This window comes from Notamacropus eugenii, chromosome 3 (assembly GCF_028372415.1).
Source record: "Notamacropus eugenii isolate mMacEug1 chromosome 3, mMacEug1.pri_v2, whole genome shotgun sequence".
NCBI classification, from domain to species: Eukaryota; Metazoa; Chordata; class Mammalia; order Diprotodontia; family Macropodidae; genus Notamacropus; species Notamacropus eugenii.
Genome location: NC_092874.1, coordinates 83133407 through 83153122, shown reverse-complemented (window position 1 = coordinate 83153122; position 19716 = coordinate 83133407). Strand labels below are relative to the sequence as shown.

Below are 19716 nucleotides of genomic sequence, written 5' to 3'. Positions count from 1 at the left end.
AACAACAACATTTTAAAAAAGCTTTTGTTAATGATCATCGGAAAGGGCATTCATGTCTGAATCACTAGAAGGCAGGGACTGCTATTCTATGCAGCAATAACAAATGTGAGTTGGCTAACTGATAATAACAATGACTTATGGAAGTTAGGGCAGAACCAGGCATCTCTATAGCTTTAAGTGTTCAAAAGCCAATCAAAACACTTACATCCTCCAATTTCAGAATCAATATTTAAGAATCTTTAAGTCTATCATCAAAACAAAAACCTGGTGCCTTCCTGGCATCATGGGAAGGGCAGATAATCCTAACCCTAATTTTGTAGTCTTTATTGTTTACAAGGCAAATCATCCTTTGAACTCAGCTTTTATCGAAGTTAAAATTTTCTAAACACATTCCTCATTTATTGTTCTTAAAAAAAATTCTTCCTAAAAGCTGCAAAAGTCCTCTGCACAAAGCTGACAAAAATCAATACAGGGTATACTAAAATACTTATACTTTCAAAATTACTTAAGCTGATAAAGTAGGATGTTGACTAGACAAAATAAATGCTTTAGTTGTTAACTTGATAATCTATATACATTTTAAATAAACAAGTATGACAATTTTTGAAAGAAGAATAACCGTGGTCCTAGCTGTAGAACTACAATAAATAGTACATATTGCACTGGAATTACAGACCTTGATTCTAAACTGCTTCTGCCATTACTAAAACTTGGTCAAATCATTATTGCTCTAAGTCTCCTTCATTTGCAAAATGAAGGCTAATCCCAGCCCAGAAATTCTATGAAATCTCTTTTACATAAGCTGGGAAAAACAGAGGAGAAAATAATATTTTAAGTGTTTTCTAAGACAGAGCTCTTTTAAAAATATGTTTTGGCAATAAATCTGTATTTTTTCTTAATTTCTTTGCAGTGTTAGATACTGTTGATCACCTTCTTGATAGGTTCTCCTCCTGTCTTCTCCTATTTGTCTGACTCCTCAATCTTATTTTTTTAAACTGGATCTTAATCCACATCATGACCACTAACTGTGGGTGTCTCTCCATTCCCCTTCTGTCCTGGAACCTTTTTTCATTTCCCTCTACATGTTCTTGTTTGCTGAATTCATTAGGCCACCCTCCCCGCTCTCATCATCATTAAGCAGATGATTCCCAATCTATATATTCAGCCCTAGGACTAATTCCTGAACCACAATGCTCCATCAATTGTCTTTAAAACACCCTTAACTAGCAGTCAAACTCAACATGTTCAAAGAAGAATTTATTATTTATCCCTCCTACTCATATCTTCCTTTCTTCTGTACTTCCTATTACTATTTTCTCTGCATTATACAGAACTTCAATGTTATCTTCAGATATCCCCAGATATTCAATTGATGGCCACGTTTTGCTATTTCTACCTTTACAACCATTCTTTTTCTTTCAGAAAAGGGAGCTTAGTGGCTCAGTGGACAGACCTAACTAAAATCTGGCTTCAGACATTTATCTGCTGTGTAGCCTTGGACAAGTGACTTCATCTCTGGTTGCCCTGGTTTCCTTCACTATAAAATGGGGATAATAAGACCTACCTCCCAGGACTGGTTTTAGAATTGATTAGGGTTAAGAGAGGTATTTACAAAGCACTCTACAAACCTTAATGCCCTATATAAATGCTAGGTATTAGTATTATCTCTCATGCATTTTCTTCTATTTACATAGTTGCTACCCCCAGGACAAGCCCCCAATCCCTTCTAGCCTGGACTACTGCTTTCCCTCATAATTAGTCTTAATATGCCAATCTATCATTCAGCTGACAGGAGTAATTTTTCTAAAGTGTAGTCTGACTATAAAAACACCCCTCCCCCAATAAATTTAACACATTGCTTACCCATTATCCTCCTGATAAACAATCTGATCCTCTGGCATTTAAAACTCTACATAACCCAAAGTACTGCTACCTTTCTGGTCCATGCACACTAGCTATGTTGGCCATCACTGCCCATCTTCAGGGCTTAGCACTGGCTATTATTCCCTGTGCCTGAAAAGCTCTCGCTCTTTACTTCCAGTGCTCAATTGTCTTTGTTTCCTTCAAGACTTATTTTAAATACCATCTTCAGTGGGAGGCCTTTCCTAGTCCACTGTATCTACTGTGTATGTGTGTGTGTGCACATGTGTTTAGACATATATACATACACACACCTAGTTATTTAAATATTGTCTCTCCTTAAGTTCCCTAAGGGCAGAAAAAGTGTTTTTGTCTTTCTTTTTTTAATCTACTAGCACTTGGTAAGTACTTAATAAATGTTTGCTGAATGCCTTCTTAATAATGAAAACAGTATCTCAAAGGTAATCAATCTTCTGTATAATAGTACATTCATTAAATTAATAATCCCAAAGGATTTTGACTGGTAACAAATCCAATTTTAAATAGATAATATTTAGAATAACTTACAAGTTACTCTTTGACTATTTTACAAATAGATTCATGTTCTCTTACATGGTGATAATAGCTATTTACTTAATTTTACCCAGACCAAGCTATAGCTTTAACTAAAAGGAAGAATCCCTCTGTTTCTTACTTTTCTACTTGGAAGAAAGTTAAATGCAACAACTCTTAACACAGTATGCTAGTAGCCTAAAAGTTATCTGTGAAAATGTTTTTATCAACAACCACCCCATACCCACTCCTGAAAGGAAAGAACCAAACTACATCAATGGATTTGCGCAAAGGATAACAAAGCACATCAAGTAGAAAACATTTTACTGTCAAGAGAGCATATGTGACTGGAATGTACTCAACCAAAACCAATAAATATAGTTTTGTTAAAACTATTTTTAAAGGAAGATTAATGTACCTACTAGACTATACAATTGTTACATAAACTGTGTTTGTTTTATTATTTCAATGGCATTAGATTTGAACAAATTTTCTGTCACTTACGAACCAATGAAAGCAAGCAAAAGGAAAACACTTCTCAGACTTCATAGCAAATAAGAATAGTGCCAACAAAAACAACTTTTTTCCTCTTTCATTCTTCTTCTCCCATGTTAAAATTAAATAAATTATCTCTAACCAAGTCTTCAGTACCAAAATTAGTTCCTGTAATTCCCTTCATTATTTATTCTACCACTTGCCTTGTGAAATAATCCTGAAACCTAAGTCATCTCCCAATGTTGCATTTCATTAGTTTTTTAAACATCAGAATCCCCCAATTTCAGATGCCATAAAAACCTTTTCTTTGGAGGAGTTCCTGGAGGCAAAATATCTGTAATATTATTACAAAAGGATTTATGACAAAGTATGTTTTTGCATGTTTTTGGACATTTCTTTAATCATAAAACTATCACATCTGGTATATTAAATTTAAAAGACTTTAATCAAACCATTGCAAATTTACTAATTGAAATTGCTTCAAAATGCTGTTACAAATGAAACTAACCAACTAAAAAACTTAAGAATACACAATCATAACCTAGGGAGTTTAGAAGACAAAGACACAAAATTTTGATCTGACAACATTATCTGCAGAAGTCTGATTATTAATCATTTTCTAAAGTAGAATTCCTACTGTTGGTGGCATCATTTAGTAACACTCGAATGGAAGACACAAGTTTCTCAACCTTACCCTTTCACATGAGCTTTATTTTTTGATTTGTATGTTTCCAAACACGAGCTAACTTCATTAACATTGAACAGATGACTAAGGGATTGGAAGAAGTCATGAAGTTTGACTCGATGTTGCAAGAGTACTATGCTAGGGCAGGATTCACTTCCATCAAATAACTCATATATTAAGGATTATTATGTGTCAGACACTGTGTTGAGTGTTAGAAATAGAAAGGAAAAGACTGCTATCAAATAGGTTACATTCTAATGAGACAATATATAATGGAATAGATACATAAGAAGATACATAGATTGACTGAAAAATATCCTGAGAGGGAAAGACTAGAAGCAGTTGCAAGGTAGGATGTAAAGACTTTCTGCAGAAGATGGTATTTCAGCTCTGTCTTGAAGGAAGTTAATGAAATCAAGAGGCAGAGATGAGGGGTAGAGCATACAAGGAACTTCATCAGCTAGTAAAGAGACAGAGAGAGGGAAGATAAGAATGTTGCATGGAAATTCACATAATGGGGGATGACATGGTCAAACCTTCCCTGGGGATGGGTAAGAGTTGGGAGACACATGAGGCAGAGAGATAAATGTATTGTAATATTCCAAGTGACAGGTAATAAGGGCCTGAACTGGTGACAGTAATATGAGTGGAGAGAGGTAGAAGTGTAAGGAAGGCTGTAAAAGGCAGAAATAACAGAAGAGGCCACTGGAGATAGAGGGTGAGAGTGAAGTTGGAAAACGACATCAATAGTGGATAGCAGATCTATTCTACAGAGTCTGTTCACTTTATTAGAACATGTGATTCTTCAGGGAAAGGACAATGTTCTTGTTTCCCCATCCCTGCTGTTTAGCATAGTAGCCAGTACTCAGGAAGCATTTAATAAATCCTTGTTGTATATTGACTATAAAAACCTGGTTGAGGCATAACTACAAGATTTGTGATCCCTATCCTCATACTATAGTCTAAGTGTGGTACTGAATGATTTACAATGAGTCAAGCAGTATTGTTTTGACTGTGGAACTGCCTGATAACAAAGTCCTTCCTATAAAATAGTTTTTCACTTTCTTCTAAAAGCAAAGATACTTATATATGCTCCCAAGGATACTTTGACAAAAGAACAATGAATGCAGTAACATCCCAAAAAACATCTTTATAATCACATGGGAGTTCTTTCTCCCCTTCTGGGTATATCACAGGTCCCAACTTTTACTGTTTGATTTTGTTGTTGTTTTAATAAGTCTTCCAAAGGGCATCATTTATCACTTATCTGCCTGAGTTTATCACAGCTTCAACGTCGCTGTTTTACTAATTTCATTCTTTTCTTTTGCTTACCCTGAAGAAGTAAGATACAAATAGCTTCTGTATGATTTTTAATTACTCTTTGTCTTTTACAGATCTTCTGGGGAAAATTAAAGACATGGATGGCATTTCTCTTGTAATGCCAAGGAAAAAGTGCTAGATTTGGCATCAAAGAACCGGGCTGAAAGCCTATTTCTGCTACTTGGTGCCTCTCATAACTTAAACAGATTTGTAGAGAAGCACATTTCTCCAGTCCCATGTTCTCATTTATAAAATGTAGGAGGTGGAGGAGGGATGGAACAGGCTTGGTCTATGGCTTCAAAGATTCCTTCTAGTTATATGATCTTGTAATCTCAGAGGACTAAGTTCAATGCCTGCTTTAACATTATTTGCAGCATTAGCTAAGCTAATTGACTTCAGAGACTGAAAAGACTCTAGAAATTTTCAATCCTTCATTTTATAAATGAAGGTACTGAGACGCATGGAAAACGACATGTCACCCAGTAAGTAGCAGAACTAGGATTCATGCCAAGGTACTCTGGCTCCAAATCCAAAATTCTTTATACTATGCAACAAAGCCTTCAACATACCTTCACATAAACATCTTTTCCAATCTCTCCCTATCTATTAATGCCTATCACAAACAAATACCTATTTTCAAAAAGAAGCATTATCTTTGCTATATCTTACTCTTCTAGCTATCCTGCTTTTCTTCTACATTCTTGAACAAGAGAACTCCAAATCTGCATCCAACAATTCTCATTTTCACTATTAATTCTGTTCAAATTAAAATCTGAACTCTACCCATGACTCCTACTGAATTTATTCTTTCAAAAATCAATTACTTCTTTGCATAAATCCATTAGAATTTTTTCTGATTCATCAAGCTGTGGCCTAAGATATCTGACATCGCTGACCATTCTCCTTTTTATAAGAAAATTTATTATTTTAACACATACAAGCTTTTGGACATGTGATTTATTCCCCACCCCAATCAAACACCATATTGATTGCTAAGTGAAAAGAGGATTTGTCCTTTAACCTTGACAATAAGGTATTAACATTGACCACCATATTTGACCAAAGCTTGTTGCCTCTCCATGTTGACTTTGTACTGTTGTAGACATTGTATATCCTGATTTTTTTGGCTCTGGCTTTCTTCACTTTGCATCACTCCATTTAAGTCTTTTCATGTTTCTCTGAATTCTTCACATTTGTCATGGTGTAGTAATATTCCATTGTACTCATGTGTCATAATTTATTCAGCCATTCCCCAATGACTGGGCACATTTTGTTTCCAAGAGCTTCTTTGTATCACAAATAATGCTTCTATGAACATTTTTGTACATATGCCAATCTTTCTTCTTGAAAATGGGTATTCCCTTGGCTTCTGTGACACTGAATCCTCTTTGTGCTTCTTCTATCCCTTTTAGCTACTACTTTTCCTGAGTAGCCTTTTAAAGGTGGGCACTGCCCACACCTGTTTTCAATCTACTTCTCTGATCTCTAGTTTTCCCTTCTCTCTCAAGATTTAGCCTCAAATATTCAAACTGTGTACATTTCAGCTCTGGCACCAGTCCCTCAAGTTTCATACTTACGAAATTATCCTTGGATCCTCCCTCTGATGTCATATCAGTTGCTAAATCCTTCTGATTTTTCTTTCATATCAACAGAGATGTTTCCTTTCCCACTATGACCCTAATTTAGGCCCTCTTATCATTTCATCCTTGAAACATTGCAAAAGCTAACTGGGTATTTTCCCTTCCCAATTCAACTAATCCAAATGCTGTCGGTTCAGTTGAATATTCCTAAAGGATCACAGATTTAAAGTAGATAAACATCATGGAGATTAACCAGTCCAATTTTCTCATTTTGTAGATTAAGAAACTTGTTCAAGGCCACACAGATAGTAAACACAATAGCCAGAATTTGAATTTGGGTACTTGACTTTAAACACTCTGCATCTTGAAATATGATTTAATTCCTTCTTCAAAACCCTCTACGACTAACTCTGCCTTGCAGATTCCTAGCCTGCTATTCAAGGACTCTACGAATAATTTCCCTTCCCTATATATATATACAATAAAGCCTAACTGGTTTACCTGTGATTCCCCAGACATGCTGTATGCTTTTCTGCCTACATACTTTGGTTTTGCAGTTGTGCATGTCTTCCTGTAGAAACGTACTTCCTCCTACATGATACAGCTGAAATATTAGGCTTCAGCAAGAAATGAAGCCTTCCCTGATCACCCTGGTTGGACGTGATCCCTTTTAATGCCTGGTACCAGGTTTTGGCAATTAATTTATACCGTCATGTACTGCAAGTGTTAAAGGGATAAGTGTGATACATCTCTTTATGTCCCACATTACCTAACATAGTTCCTTGTCTGTGGAAGGTGCTCCATAATAAGTTGAATGAGTAAATGCTTCAGTAATTCTTCCTTCTGCACACACTATTAATGCTTCATTATTCTCACTCAAAGAAGCAAGCTTATCCAAAGAATCTCTGATGGGCTGTTTAGATCCAGTATGCATCCAGTTTAGAAAAGCAAAATGCTTCCTCGCCAGTATATATTTTCACTTATTGGCAGCAGAGGTTCTGAAGAGTATAAGTGCTCTCCCAGGTACTTGCTCAAGATTTTTCTCAACTTCAGTTGTCATCTCATCTAGAAATAGAAACTTTGGGTAGGTAGGTGCTTATGGTATTCAGTTACTTAAGGATATTGCACCTCTCTCTTTTAGGATACTGATGTTGTTACAGATGCAGAAAATACAGGAAGACATCTGGATCTAAAACACTGGAAAGATTTATTGGTACCTTCTTCATCATGGTGGTCGCTGTCCATAGTTTGTTTGTTTGTTTTTTAAAACATCTGTAGTACACTTCTTAGATATAAGGACATGTCTGATCAGCCTAAATATATCTGAAATCCATTATTAAATTTGACAATACATACATGTGTGTATATATATATGTGTGTGTGTATGTATGTATATGTATATGTATATGTATGTATATCAATCATGTTGGTTCATCACTCCTTCAGTGTAAAAATGTCTTCAGAGAGAGTCTCACCAGTTTGCTGAAGGGATGAAAACAGAAAGATTTGTTTTAGTGTCATGCTTTCATACAAAGATTAAGCTTTAGCACACATAAATTTGGGTTTTATTTTTACTTCCTAGTCAAAAAAGCATCACCTCATTGTTAGAACAGGTGATTCTGCACTAAAATATTAGACTGGTAAAAACGCACTTGTGTTTTAAACGTTGTGATTTAATGAAACTAGGTTAATGCAGCTGAAATATAATTGAGCATTCTAAACAAATTAAATTCTTACCTTCTAATATAGCATTTTCTCTCAGCTCCTTTGTAGATCTCCAGATTAAAAGGCAAGAAAACTAGGTTCCAATATCCTTCTGATTCCAAAACCGTGAGATTTGCACACCACTGTCTTTTCCATGAGTCTTTTGAGCAAGCAGGACAAAGAAGTTCTCTATGTCTAACCTTTATTAGAATGAAAGGAGGTGACTGCCTGTGTCCACTCCACTCCCAACTCTTAGAGGCCCATCCAGGAGAACAGGAACATGTCCACCAACCTCTATATCAAAAGTCAACAAGAGGAAGCACACAAGCAAGCAAAGGCACTGACTGAATTCTCCTTTCTTTCTTTTGTAAAAATGGTAGTGCTCCTGGAGATCAAAATGCAGCTTTTCTCTACACTGGAAACTGTACTTGACAGGATAATGATACTACTCACCACTTTTATACTACACATCTATATGACATTTTTTTTAAAATGTTACTTGAGGCTGGATAATAACATCAGAACACCTTACACAGTATTTTTGGGTAGGTAGGTAGGTAGTAACTCAACTCCTCCAAAAACAGTTTCAATTTTAAAATCATCCTCTCCTGCATCCTTGCCATTACATCCCACTGCCATATAAATTCAGGCTATTTAATCTGAGACATTTTAAAAAGAGTTCTAGTAGATCTTCTTGAATTCAGTCTCTTACTGTACATAATGATGTGGGTCTGTTCTTCCTAAAATGCCACTTCTACTCACTATATCAAATGTTAAGCTTTGTTCGCCAAGCTTTCCAGGCCTTCCAGTTAATTTTACCTAAAGAATACAAACTTATATCCAATATCTATCTTTTGATATTGTTAGTCTCGACTCTATTGTCTTTTATTACCACTTTCATACCTTCAGTTTCTTTACTCTTCCTGTATTCAAGGAACATTCACCCTTCTCTTATTCAAACATCTGAAATCCTACCAAGTCTTTAAGGCCCAAATAGAGTCGTCTTATGCCAAGAACTAACAAAAAGTTCACATTAAAAAAAAAATATATACCACTATCTTTTTACTACTTCTCTGCTGTCAGTGGCCTCACTGCTAAGAGAGGGGTTATATAATGGAAAGAGTACTGAGAGAATGTCAAAAGACTGAAGCCTCTTGAGTTTCAACCACTAGCTGTCTAATCATGGATAAGTAAGTCTTTCCAGTGAAATAATATTTGTAAAGTGCTTGGCAAAGTACCTAGCATATAGTAGGTGCAATATATATGCTTATTTTCTTCCCTTTATCTTTGGGCTTCTGGCTCCTCATCTATAGACTAACATGGTTAAAACTAGGTGATTCCTAATACCCCGCTGTGTGCAAATAAATAGACAATGTCAGGGAATCTGAGTTAAGAATTGGAGAAAGAGAAGACGTGAAAATAAGAATGGTTTAGGAAAGGCTATCCTCAATCAGGACTGACCTATCAAGTGGCCACTGCGCAAGTGTCAAAGTATCTTGTCCAAGCCTACCTTCAGTGACTAGGAGTCATCCTGCACTCTTCAAATATCTCTTACCTTCCCATATCCAAAGTATTGCCAAGGCCTGTTGATTTCACCTTTGTAACATCTCTCGTTTTATGCCCTCTTCTCTCCTCTGACCCTGCCACTACTCTAGAGCACATGTCCTTATCACCTCATACCTGAATTATTGCAAATGGCTGCTAGTGAGTCTGCCTGTCTCAAGAATCTCACCATTCCAATCCATCCTCCATTCAGCAATTAAAGTGATTTTCCTAAAGGGCAGCTCAGACCTTGTCATTTCCCTGCTTAATAAACTCCAACGGCTTCCTAGTGCCTCCAAGAACAAATCCAAAATACTCTTGTTTGGCATCCAAACCCCTTCATCATCACAGATTATGATTATGAAGTGCCCAAGCCCCAGTCTTCTTACACTTTACTCCTGGTAATGTACTTTTCAATCCAGTGATATTGGCCTCTTGATTATTCCATGAACAAGACCCCTGTCCTTCTTGGCTCTGGATGTCCCTCATGCTTGAAACTCTCTCGCTCTTCAGCCTGATGATTTCCCTGGCTTCCTTTAAGTCCCATACAAAATCTTTTCTTCTATTGCAAGCCTTTTACAACTCCTTTTAATTCTAGCTTTCCTTCTGTTAATTATTTTGCTATTTATCCTGTATATAGCTTGTCTGTATGTATTTGTTTAAACATCTCCCCTATCAGATTTATAAGCTCCTTGAGGTCAGATGTTTCCCTTCTCTGCATTTTAATAGCACTTGTAATTAATACAATACTATTTCAAAACTCCATTATGTAGTATTTAAGAAATCTGCATTTCAACTCCTCAAATACATTAAAAGATCACATAAGGCAAGAATTGTCACTTTTCTGCTCCTCTCGGTGATCAGCATAGTGCTCATAAATAATATTAAATCTTCATTTTTCCTTAAATTACTCCATTCAACATTTCTTTCCTTCAGGAAACATTTCAGAAAAAGCCTATCTAGTTCCAAGAGTTTAAATTATTCCTAAAAATCTATTTCTCCTTTATACTTTCTACCTCCCTAATTATATAACCCTTGTATGACACCACCCTCCCCAAAACAGTAATGTACTACTTCTCATAAGCATACTTGAGAAGAGGATTTATAATTTTCTTCACTGTAGATAATTAATATTGACAAGTAATTTTTTTTAATGGAAAAAATATAAAGGTTTAACTTACCTATCTCTGCAATACCTACAGCTTGATATCACTAAATGGAAAATCAACGGCTGCTTTCACAATGCATATGACAGTCACCAGAAAGATCATTTAAAAATTGCTTTCTCAATACTAGGAATTCTTTTAAAAACCAAACTAAACCAAAGTAGCTAGGAATACTGTACTCTTACTAGGAAGTGAAAAAGAAAGGAACTTACCAAGGAAGGATCAAGATAACTATGCGTAGCTGACCACGTCTGCGGAGTAATTAAGCTGTACAATGGAAACTGTTGCTGAGGACTGTATACTGGAGGTAAGTAAAACGAAGTTGTATAACGCTGTTGTGTGTAGAGGCTCATGTCCAGAGGTCTATATCCATTCTTTGGCAAAAATGTGTTTATAGCAATAGCTTTTGCTTTTATCCGTGCCTTCACAAAAATGTTAAATTCCTATTAGGATACTTAAGGTAATAATTTGATATTAAACAATATGAGGTCAGTGTTCTTGATTACCTTTATTGGTTTTCCTTGAAAAATTTTCACTTCTTCTCTCAGGTATCTGTAAGCCTACGATGAAAAAAACATTCAAAATATCATTTCTTCATTTTTAATACACTACTTTGAGACAATTTACTAGCACAAATAATGACTGGATTACCTAATTTGGAATTAAAGCTATATAATTTGGAAAAGAAAACAAAAGGGGAAGCAAGGATAAATACTAAATCTCATATTCTTCATAGATATAGGGTTCCTAATTTCATACTACAGCTACCCAAATTCGTTTGACAAATTTTAAAGATCCCCCTTAATCTGATCATATTCCAACTAACCAGACTTATTTTTCATTATTCCACAGCAACACTCATCTAGTCTCTTCGGTCTATTCACTGTCCCACAGACCACAATCATTCCTGCCTCTATGTATGTATTTATACTCTTGCCTATCTTAATATAATCTTTTTTAAAAATTCTGTTAAAATTTAAATTCTTTAATAACTTTCCTGCCTATCTGTAAACTCTTACAGAATGTACAGGCTCCACCACAGTTTAGTATGTGACTATTACAATGCCTTATGTATTAGTTGTGTTAATTTACTATGTTTGTCTTGTTTTTCTATAAAGATTTTCCTTTGAATACAGCAAACAATATATTGCAAAGCACAGAATAAGCAATTAAAACCTGTTGCTCAATCCATGAATGAACATTAAGAATTTCCTGATATTATCTATAGTTCAGATAATGAGATTACTAGCAATAGGAAACATATATCTGAGGTATAATCTAAGTGTAGTTTTAGTACAATTCTAGAATGTGATAACAAACTTCCTTGGGTTTATAAGTTTTAATACTGCTGTTATAAATATAAACTGATATTAAGTTTACTGAAACTTTTTGTTTTAAAAAATAAAAACCCTTTCAATTTCTGTTTTGCTCTCTGTGTATATAAGGCACTTTCCTCTAGACTGGAAGTAGAGCATAGTGTTTAACTTCAGCTCTGCTACTGACTAACAGAATACTAATAAACGTACTTATAGTATATTTTACTTGTAAGAAACAAGAAGTGCTCACCTGTTGTGCATCAGCTTCCGACTCAAATGTTATAAACCAATTGTCATTATAGGCAAACTCACAATTGACAAACTTAGGCAAGTTATCTCCTGTGAAGAGTGCTTCTACTTCCTATATAAGAGTGTAAACAAAAGAAGTTATAATTTATCATTAGTGTTGTGTAGATTAAGCAAAATATTTTACAGCATTCTAACCCTGTTCTTTTATTATGCAGTATAAACGTTTTGCCCTGAAATTTTCATTATTGACCAATTAGGTTTAAATGCTACTTGAGCCAGTAGAAAGAGATTTTACTATAAACTACTTTTAAGAATTCTGACTTCCTATACAGGAAAGCTGAATGAAAAGGCTGGGCCTTTTAATCATAATTCTTTTTCTGGTACTGTATACAGTATTAGAAAAATAGCTTGAGATGAATAAGAAGACATACTGATAACTATTAGGTGAAGAGTAAAGAGGATATGACTTTTTATTGGGGACTCTCATCTCTGTTACTCTCTAACATACATTATCCCTGAATCATGCTAACTTTCCCTACTCTGTTGTATTGCAAAAGTTTTAGTGTAATTTAAGCTCTTAAAGGTTGAGAGAGAGAGAGAGAGAGAGAGAGAGAGAGAGAAAGACAGAGAGAGACAGAGAGAGACAGAGAGAGACAGAGAGAGACAGAGAGACAGAGAGAGACAGAGAGACAGAGAGAGACAGAGACAGAGAGTGTACGTGTGTGTGGTTAGTAAAGCATCAAAATGACCTTGTTATAAAGCAGTTTGTATCAATCAGGCATAAATATACAAAGGAAACAAAGAATTATGCTACAATGTAGACAGTTCTATCCTTATTTTAGACTGAACTGAAATCTGCCCTGCCCCAACTGGGATTATTTTGGGACATAATTAAAACACTGACATTTTTATTACAAGAGCTGTTACTCTACATTATTAGCATTAATTTTTTCCAATCACTGATGCTACAATGAGAAAAAAAAATTTTAAGGCAAAGATTTAAAACTTTTAAAAAACATAACAGATCTTTACCTCTATCCCAACCTTTTTTTCCTACTTATTCTTACAAGGATTTTATAGTGTTCAAAGAATGTAATAAAAATATTTTAAAATCACATCCCACTTAATATATCCACGTGCAACTACCAAAAAGATGAATTTTGCAAAATAGCCATAAGGTCAATAAAATGGGATTTTGTTGGACTAGTTTAGACAACAAATTCCAAACTGAGCCCTTGTGGAAAATATGCAGTGTCTGGTCTCTTGAAGAAAGAAACCTTGGAAGCATAGGAGGTGACCTTAAAAGATATACACCACAAATAAACAAGGGTCCAACTATCTAAGACTTTGGAGATGCTGAGTGAACAGAGAAACTGATTTCCTAAGGAAAAATACCACTCAAAATGGGTGTATGTTAACTTTTCAGGGAAGATAAGTTATTTCTTTGAAGCTAAGTTGATGTTTCATTAAAACATTTAATAAAAACTCAAACATTTTTAGTCACCAAAGAGCACTTAAGTACCCATCAATTCTGTTTCTATAATATAAACTGTCCCCTTAGTCGATTAGGAAAACGTTATAGCAGTGCAAAAGCAATGGACAAAAGGTCTAAATCCTTTTTTTCCTTCAGTAACTACTTTTTTATAGATCATTTTGCTTATAAATACACACACATACACACACAAACATACACACATACACAAATATATTTATAAACACATATTGTATATAATTATGAGATTATTACATTTATTATATTATAAGCCTATTATATATATAAAAATATAAAACATACATATTTATAAGTCTAAATAAGCACTTTGTTATTCCTGAGTTCATTAGTTAGAGCTGGAGGATTTTTATCCAATCCCTCATTTTAAGAGATTAGAAAACTGAGGCCTAGGGAGGAGGTAAGTAATTTGACCAACAACTTATGAGCATTTCCCAAAGAAAATAGTGAATCTTGGAGTTGGACTTTTGTGACACCTCCAATTTTTCATTAAACAAACAAACAAAAAACCCAAAGCAGAATCTCCTTCACCATAATTTCAAAGTATACTTGACAGTCTAACCCAGGATATACATTCCTTACTTCTATAGGAGTAGATTCAGGAATTTCACGCAATATAACAATGCAGCGATTCTGATTTGGCCTGACTTTTTCTCCATTCTCATCCACTTGGACTAAAGGCAAAGCTACACAGAAGAAAAATATAAAGGGATGAAATTTTCCATGTAAACACTGAAAAAACCAGACTACTCAGATCAATATGTGAAAACCTTCATTATTCACAAATGACAGTCCTTCCATTAGAATTTTTGTTATAAAACAGGCAGTAAATAGTACATTTTAAGCTTAAAAATAAACTATCTTAGTCACAGTTACATAACATTTCAAGGAAACTATAAAATTCACAACTAAGTCCCCCAAAAGTATGCTGGCCAAATTTAAAACTGTCACAAATGGTCGTTAAAAATCATCATGGTACCACACTGATTTTTTTCAGCTTTTCTTAGACAGTAAAAGTTTTTGAAAAGTCAAGTTTAACAAATAGCACTGAGAAATACTAAATTTTCTATGAAAACAGACTAAGCCAAATAGTCACTCAAAAGTACAGTACAAATAGATATCTCATTTTGTACAGTCTTTATAGGAATTATTGAGCTATCAATTCTGAAAGTGATTTATCTTTAATTACCAAATGAAATAAATTGGTTTACATGACATTCAATCTAGCTAGAAAAACTCCAATAATGATCTTTAACAGTCTTATTCTGATTTTATAACATTCCAGAAGCAGCAGGATTAGAAAGACAAAAAGAGAACAAAAATTTTTAGTTTAAAACTCAATATACAAATAATTTATAAAGCTGTCAACTGAAGCACAATCTGTCAGTTTTCTCTTTCTTTGAATAGGCATTTTTGTTATTAAAAGTATTATATGTGTGTGAATATATATATATATGTAACTGCAAATTTGTACTTTCACGTACCTGAGGTAACAGAAACATCTTCATGGGCCAGAAATGCATTTTAGATAACTGAAACATCTCAATATCCATAACTCATATATTATTAAAAGGGTATGCTCAAAAAAATTTTTTTAAATAAAAAAATAAAGTTATCTGTCAAAAACACCTATGTGGCACTGTATTAGGGACTACAGGTGATTAGACTCTTCTCTTTACCTAGTCTAACCCACCTACTTAATCCTTTAATTCCATCCTTTCCCTGATTCATCTGGCAGCTTGCCCACACAATTATCCTGCCTCATATAATAAACCTTCATCCTTCATGATCTACTTCCTCATTTCCTGCTATCTACAAACATGCTAAGATTCTCTAGTTTTTTAAAGATAAACCTCACTTAGTCTTCCATCTTCTCAAATTATCATATCTACCTTCCTTTCATAGTCAAATTCCTAGAACACAGCTATCTATACTTACTGCCCCCATTTTCCTTTCTTTTCACACTTCAACTTCCTGAAATACGGCTTCCAACCCTATTACTCAAATGAAACTGCTTGTCCAACATTACTAATGACCTATCAATTTCTAGGCCAACTAGTGTTCCTCATTTGTTTTTCTGGCACCACTGACTACACTTCTGTCTTAGGTATCTTTCTTCTCTAGGTTTTCATGATACTATTTTCTCTTCACTCTCTGTCTGACCATCCTGCTCAGCCACTCCTTCTGGATCTTCATCTGTACCCTGCTTCCTAATTGTACCGACCACAAGGAACTGTTCCATTACTCTATTCTCTCTCGACGACCTCATCAGCTTCCATGGAATGCATTTTCATTTTACTACAGACAGCCCCTAGGATCTAGCCCTAGTTTCTCTGCTCAGCTCCAGACCAACATCTCTAACTAGATATCCACAAGACACCTCCTCGTTAACCTCTCCACCTCAAATGCACTTCTTCTGAATTTTGCAATTTCATTAAAGGGTACCACAATCCTCCAGTGACCTAAGTTTGAAACCTTGGTGTCACCTCAACTCACCTTCCATCACCACAATTATCCAATCAATCATCTAGTTTTATTGCATCTATCTCCACAGCATTGGTTCCATTCTATCTACTCCTCTTTCCCTCTGCCCACCTTCCTCCCTGGTTGAGGCCTTCATCACGTTTAAGCTGGACTATTGCAATAACTCATTTATTGGTCTCTTTGCCTCAGGTGTCTTGCCTCTCCAATTGATTCTCCACAGTGGCTGAAGTGATATTAGTAAAACACAAATCTGAAAACATCATTCTCCTGCTTAAACTCCAATGGATCCATATTGTCTCTACTATCAAATGCAAACTCTTGTTTGGCATTGGGAGTCCCTTACGACTTGACTCCAGTCCACTTTGCTAATTATTCCCATTCTTTGATCTAACCAAACTTGTCTCCTTAATATTTCTTCCATTCCCTCCTTCTCTATTACTTTGCAAGACTGTTCCCAATACCTAGAGTGTCCTCCTTCCTCTTCACCTCTGCTCTTAGAATCTTTAGATTGTTTGGATTTTTCCCTTCAAAATTCAGCTTAAACACCACCTCTTACATGAGATCACACTGGCTGCTGCTATCTCCTCTTTGCCTTTTTTCTAAATCACTTTGTATTTGCTTCATGTCTTTATAAATGAACACGTTGTCACTGTCAACAGAATGTAAGTAATCTCACAGATGGCAGGGACTGTTTCATTTTTGCTATGCTCATGATCATAGAGAGGTCTAGAGCTGGAAGGTAAATTAGAAGTATTCCAGTATAACCTCAATTTTACAGACAGGAAACAGGAGTCCTGAAAGGTAAAATCATTTGAACAAAGTCACACTGTAAAAAAGGAAACTGCACTACGATTGGATTCCAGGTAAGAAGAGTCTGAGGTTAACTTTCCAAAGTCTTTCTGTCCCCACTGCCTGACATACAGTAAGCATTTAATAAATATTTGTCTACTGACACAAAGAAGCTGAAGACTATTCTTAAGAGACTCAAAACCATATGCCTGCATCATTCAAATGCAGAACACAAATATTTCATTTCTTTGCTTACTTTAAAAAAATTTTTTTTCTTTACTTGCTTTGAATATCTGAAAGGGAAAAAAGATTACCTTTAAGCAATTTGCACATTTATTATCATAATCTGACATCTACAGAAAGGACTGTAAGAAACCTATGCCAATCTAAAGTACTTAGACTCTGCTCCTTTGTTTTATTGCATTGAATATGTATTATACCCAGTCACAGAATTTAAAAATTCCTTTCCCCAAACCACAGCTAACAGTTCAATAAAACCATGTAAAAGTTAATTCAGGAAAGAAAGAAATAAACTCAAAGTTAGGAATCCTTTTAATCAATTTCCCAAGAACAATGGTATTTTATTTCACATATTAGCTTAGCTAATAAACACCATCATTTTATTTTAAAAATACATTTTATTTAAGAAAATAATTACTTTTCTGGCTTTACTAAAATATTTTTAGCTGCTTACTATTAATTAAATTAGCACTAAGTTAGCACATATAAGATATATGGCACCAAAACATGAAAATATAGAATAAAGGATTTAGACATTTGCCTTTTAAAGATCTTAAAATATACTAAAATAATGACATGACACAGATTAAAAATACACGTGGAAATGCTGACAACAAAAACACACCAAGTACTATCTGGAAATAATCAAGATTTTTTGAAACTGCAAATATTTCACTGGTATACAAAGGCTAGCAATCACATACATTATTTATTTCAAAAGATCTTTCACTTACATCGAAGAACTTCAACAATTAAATCCAAATCAGTACTGAGTTTCTTGATATGGTCAAGGTTAGCTACTGTGGTTATTGGCACATACTGATCACTATCCATTTGTGAAATAAGATACATGTCACTTGCAAGATTCTCTCTGTTTAAAAAAAAAGTTTATTTTATGAATTGCTATTAAACAATTAATTCAAAGCATATTACTTCTTCAAATATAGGCAGGGGTAAATCCACATGTATTTGTCACTTTATATGACATGTTCCTTTTAGGTTGCATATAAAACAAATTTTATACATTGAATTATTGACTATTAAGACATGATTCTACAACTGAAGTCCTACTACGGTATGTAAAAACTAGCCTGGATCACCTCAAAAAGGCTTCTTACCAAACATGAGTGACCAAGTGATAAAACTTTTGACCACAACAATTTACAATTTTTTATTAGGGTGTGGATGAATTGCAATCTATGAAGAATACAGCATATAATAACAACTTATTTGAAAAACTAAATTTAAAAAAATACAAATAATAGTCCTGACCTTATTTTTAAATTAAGTTTGGTTTTAAAGTGAGATATGCTTACTTGCCCCAAAAATCTATTTAAATAACAACTTTAAAGAATTACAATAATTCTTGTGAATACAAGTGAATTTTCAAGATGTTAGCCAGTAAGTTGAAGAGAATCTTACAGCTGAAAGGGACTTTGGACATTTTCTAACTGAACCTCATTTTAGAGCAGGGGAATTAAATAACAACCACACCACCATCACAACAACAATAATAATATCCGCTAATTTCTGCATAGATTCTATGCTGTAGAAAATGACTGCTCTTTCATTTCTGACCAGCCACCTCTAATACATATATTTTTGGAAACAAGGTTATCATAGAAGTAGAAGGCTGGTTTAGTATAAATATATCATTATAAAAATGCCAAGCACAGTCCATCTATTTGACAGTGGGAGAGTAAATAACAGATATTATCCAATTCAAACAAGGGAATTCAAAGGTGTCTGTCCTTTCCACTTAATTTTCACTGTTCCTGAAAGAATCCATTTGCTTTTCAGGGAACAAAAAAATGTTACAAAATCTAGAGCTATAAAAATGGAATTTGGCATTCCAAGTGACAGCAGGTCTTGTGTTATGTAATATAATGCAGAATGGGTTCTTAAATTCTCCTGTGTTTCATGGAAGGTGAATAGCTACTTAAAATTTCAGATTAAAATGTTTTATATGCATACTCCATCTTTATTCCAGCAAGCTCCTGCATATATATGGCCATACAACCCGAATAACATTTTTAAAACTGACCCTAAGTCCCTATAAATCATGACAGGTAGTCTTACCGAGATAAGCAGAATTCCAATGTTTTTTTAAGTACTTCTCGGGGGTCTTCCTGGACTTCTTCACTTTCTTCTATATAAAAATAACAAATAGCTCAGAAAACAAGATAAAAGTATGCAACTATGACTACTAAACAACTCCTCTGAA

At 34.6% G+C, this 19716-nt stretch overlaps 1 protein-coding gene across 2 annotated transcripts in view; it reads right to left on the bottom strand.

Moving 5' to 3' along the window:
- LARP4B (La ribonucleoprotein 4B) overlaps positions 1–19716 on the bottom strand; it is a 173341-nt gene that overhangs the window by 38393 nt on the left and 115232 nt on the right. For both annotated transcript variants that reach the window (XM_072652068.1, XM_072652069.1), the window contains 6 exons: positions 19572–19641; positions 18227–18363; positions 14562–14665; positions 12471–12581; positions 11411–11464; positions 11117–11326 (listed from right to left, as the gene is read on the bottom strand). In XM_072652068.1, coding sequence (XP_072508169.1) covers positions 11117–11326; positions 11411–11464; positions 12471–12581; positions 14562–14665; positions 18227–18363; positions 19572–19641 — 686 coding nt within the window. The remainder of the gene's footprint in view (positions 1–11116; positions 11327–11410; positions 11465–12470; positions 12582–14561; positions 14666–18226; positions 18364–19571; positions 19642–19716) is intronic.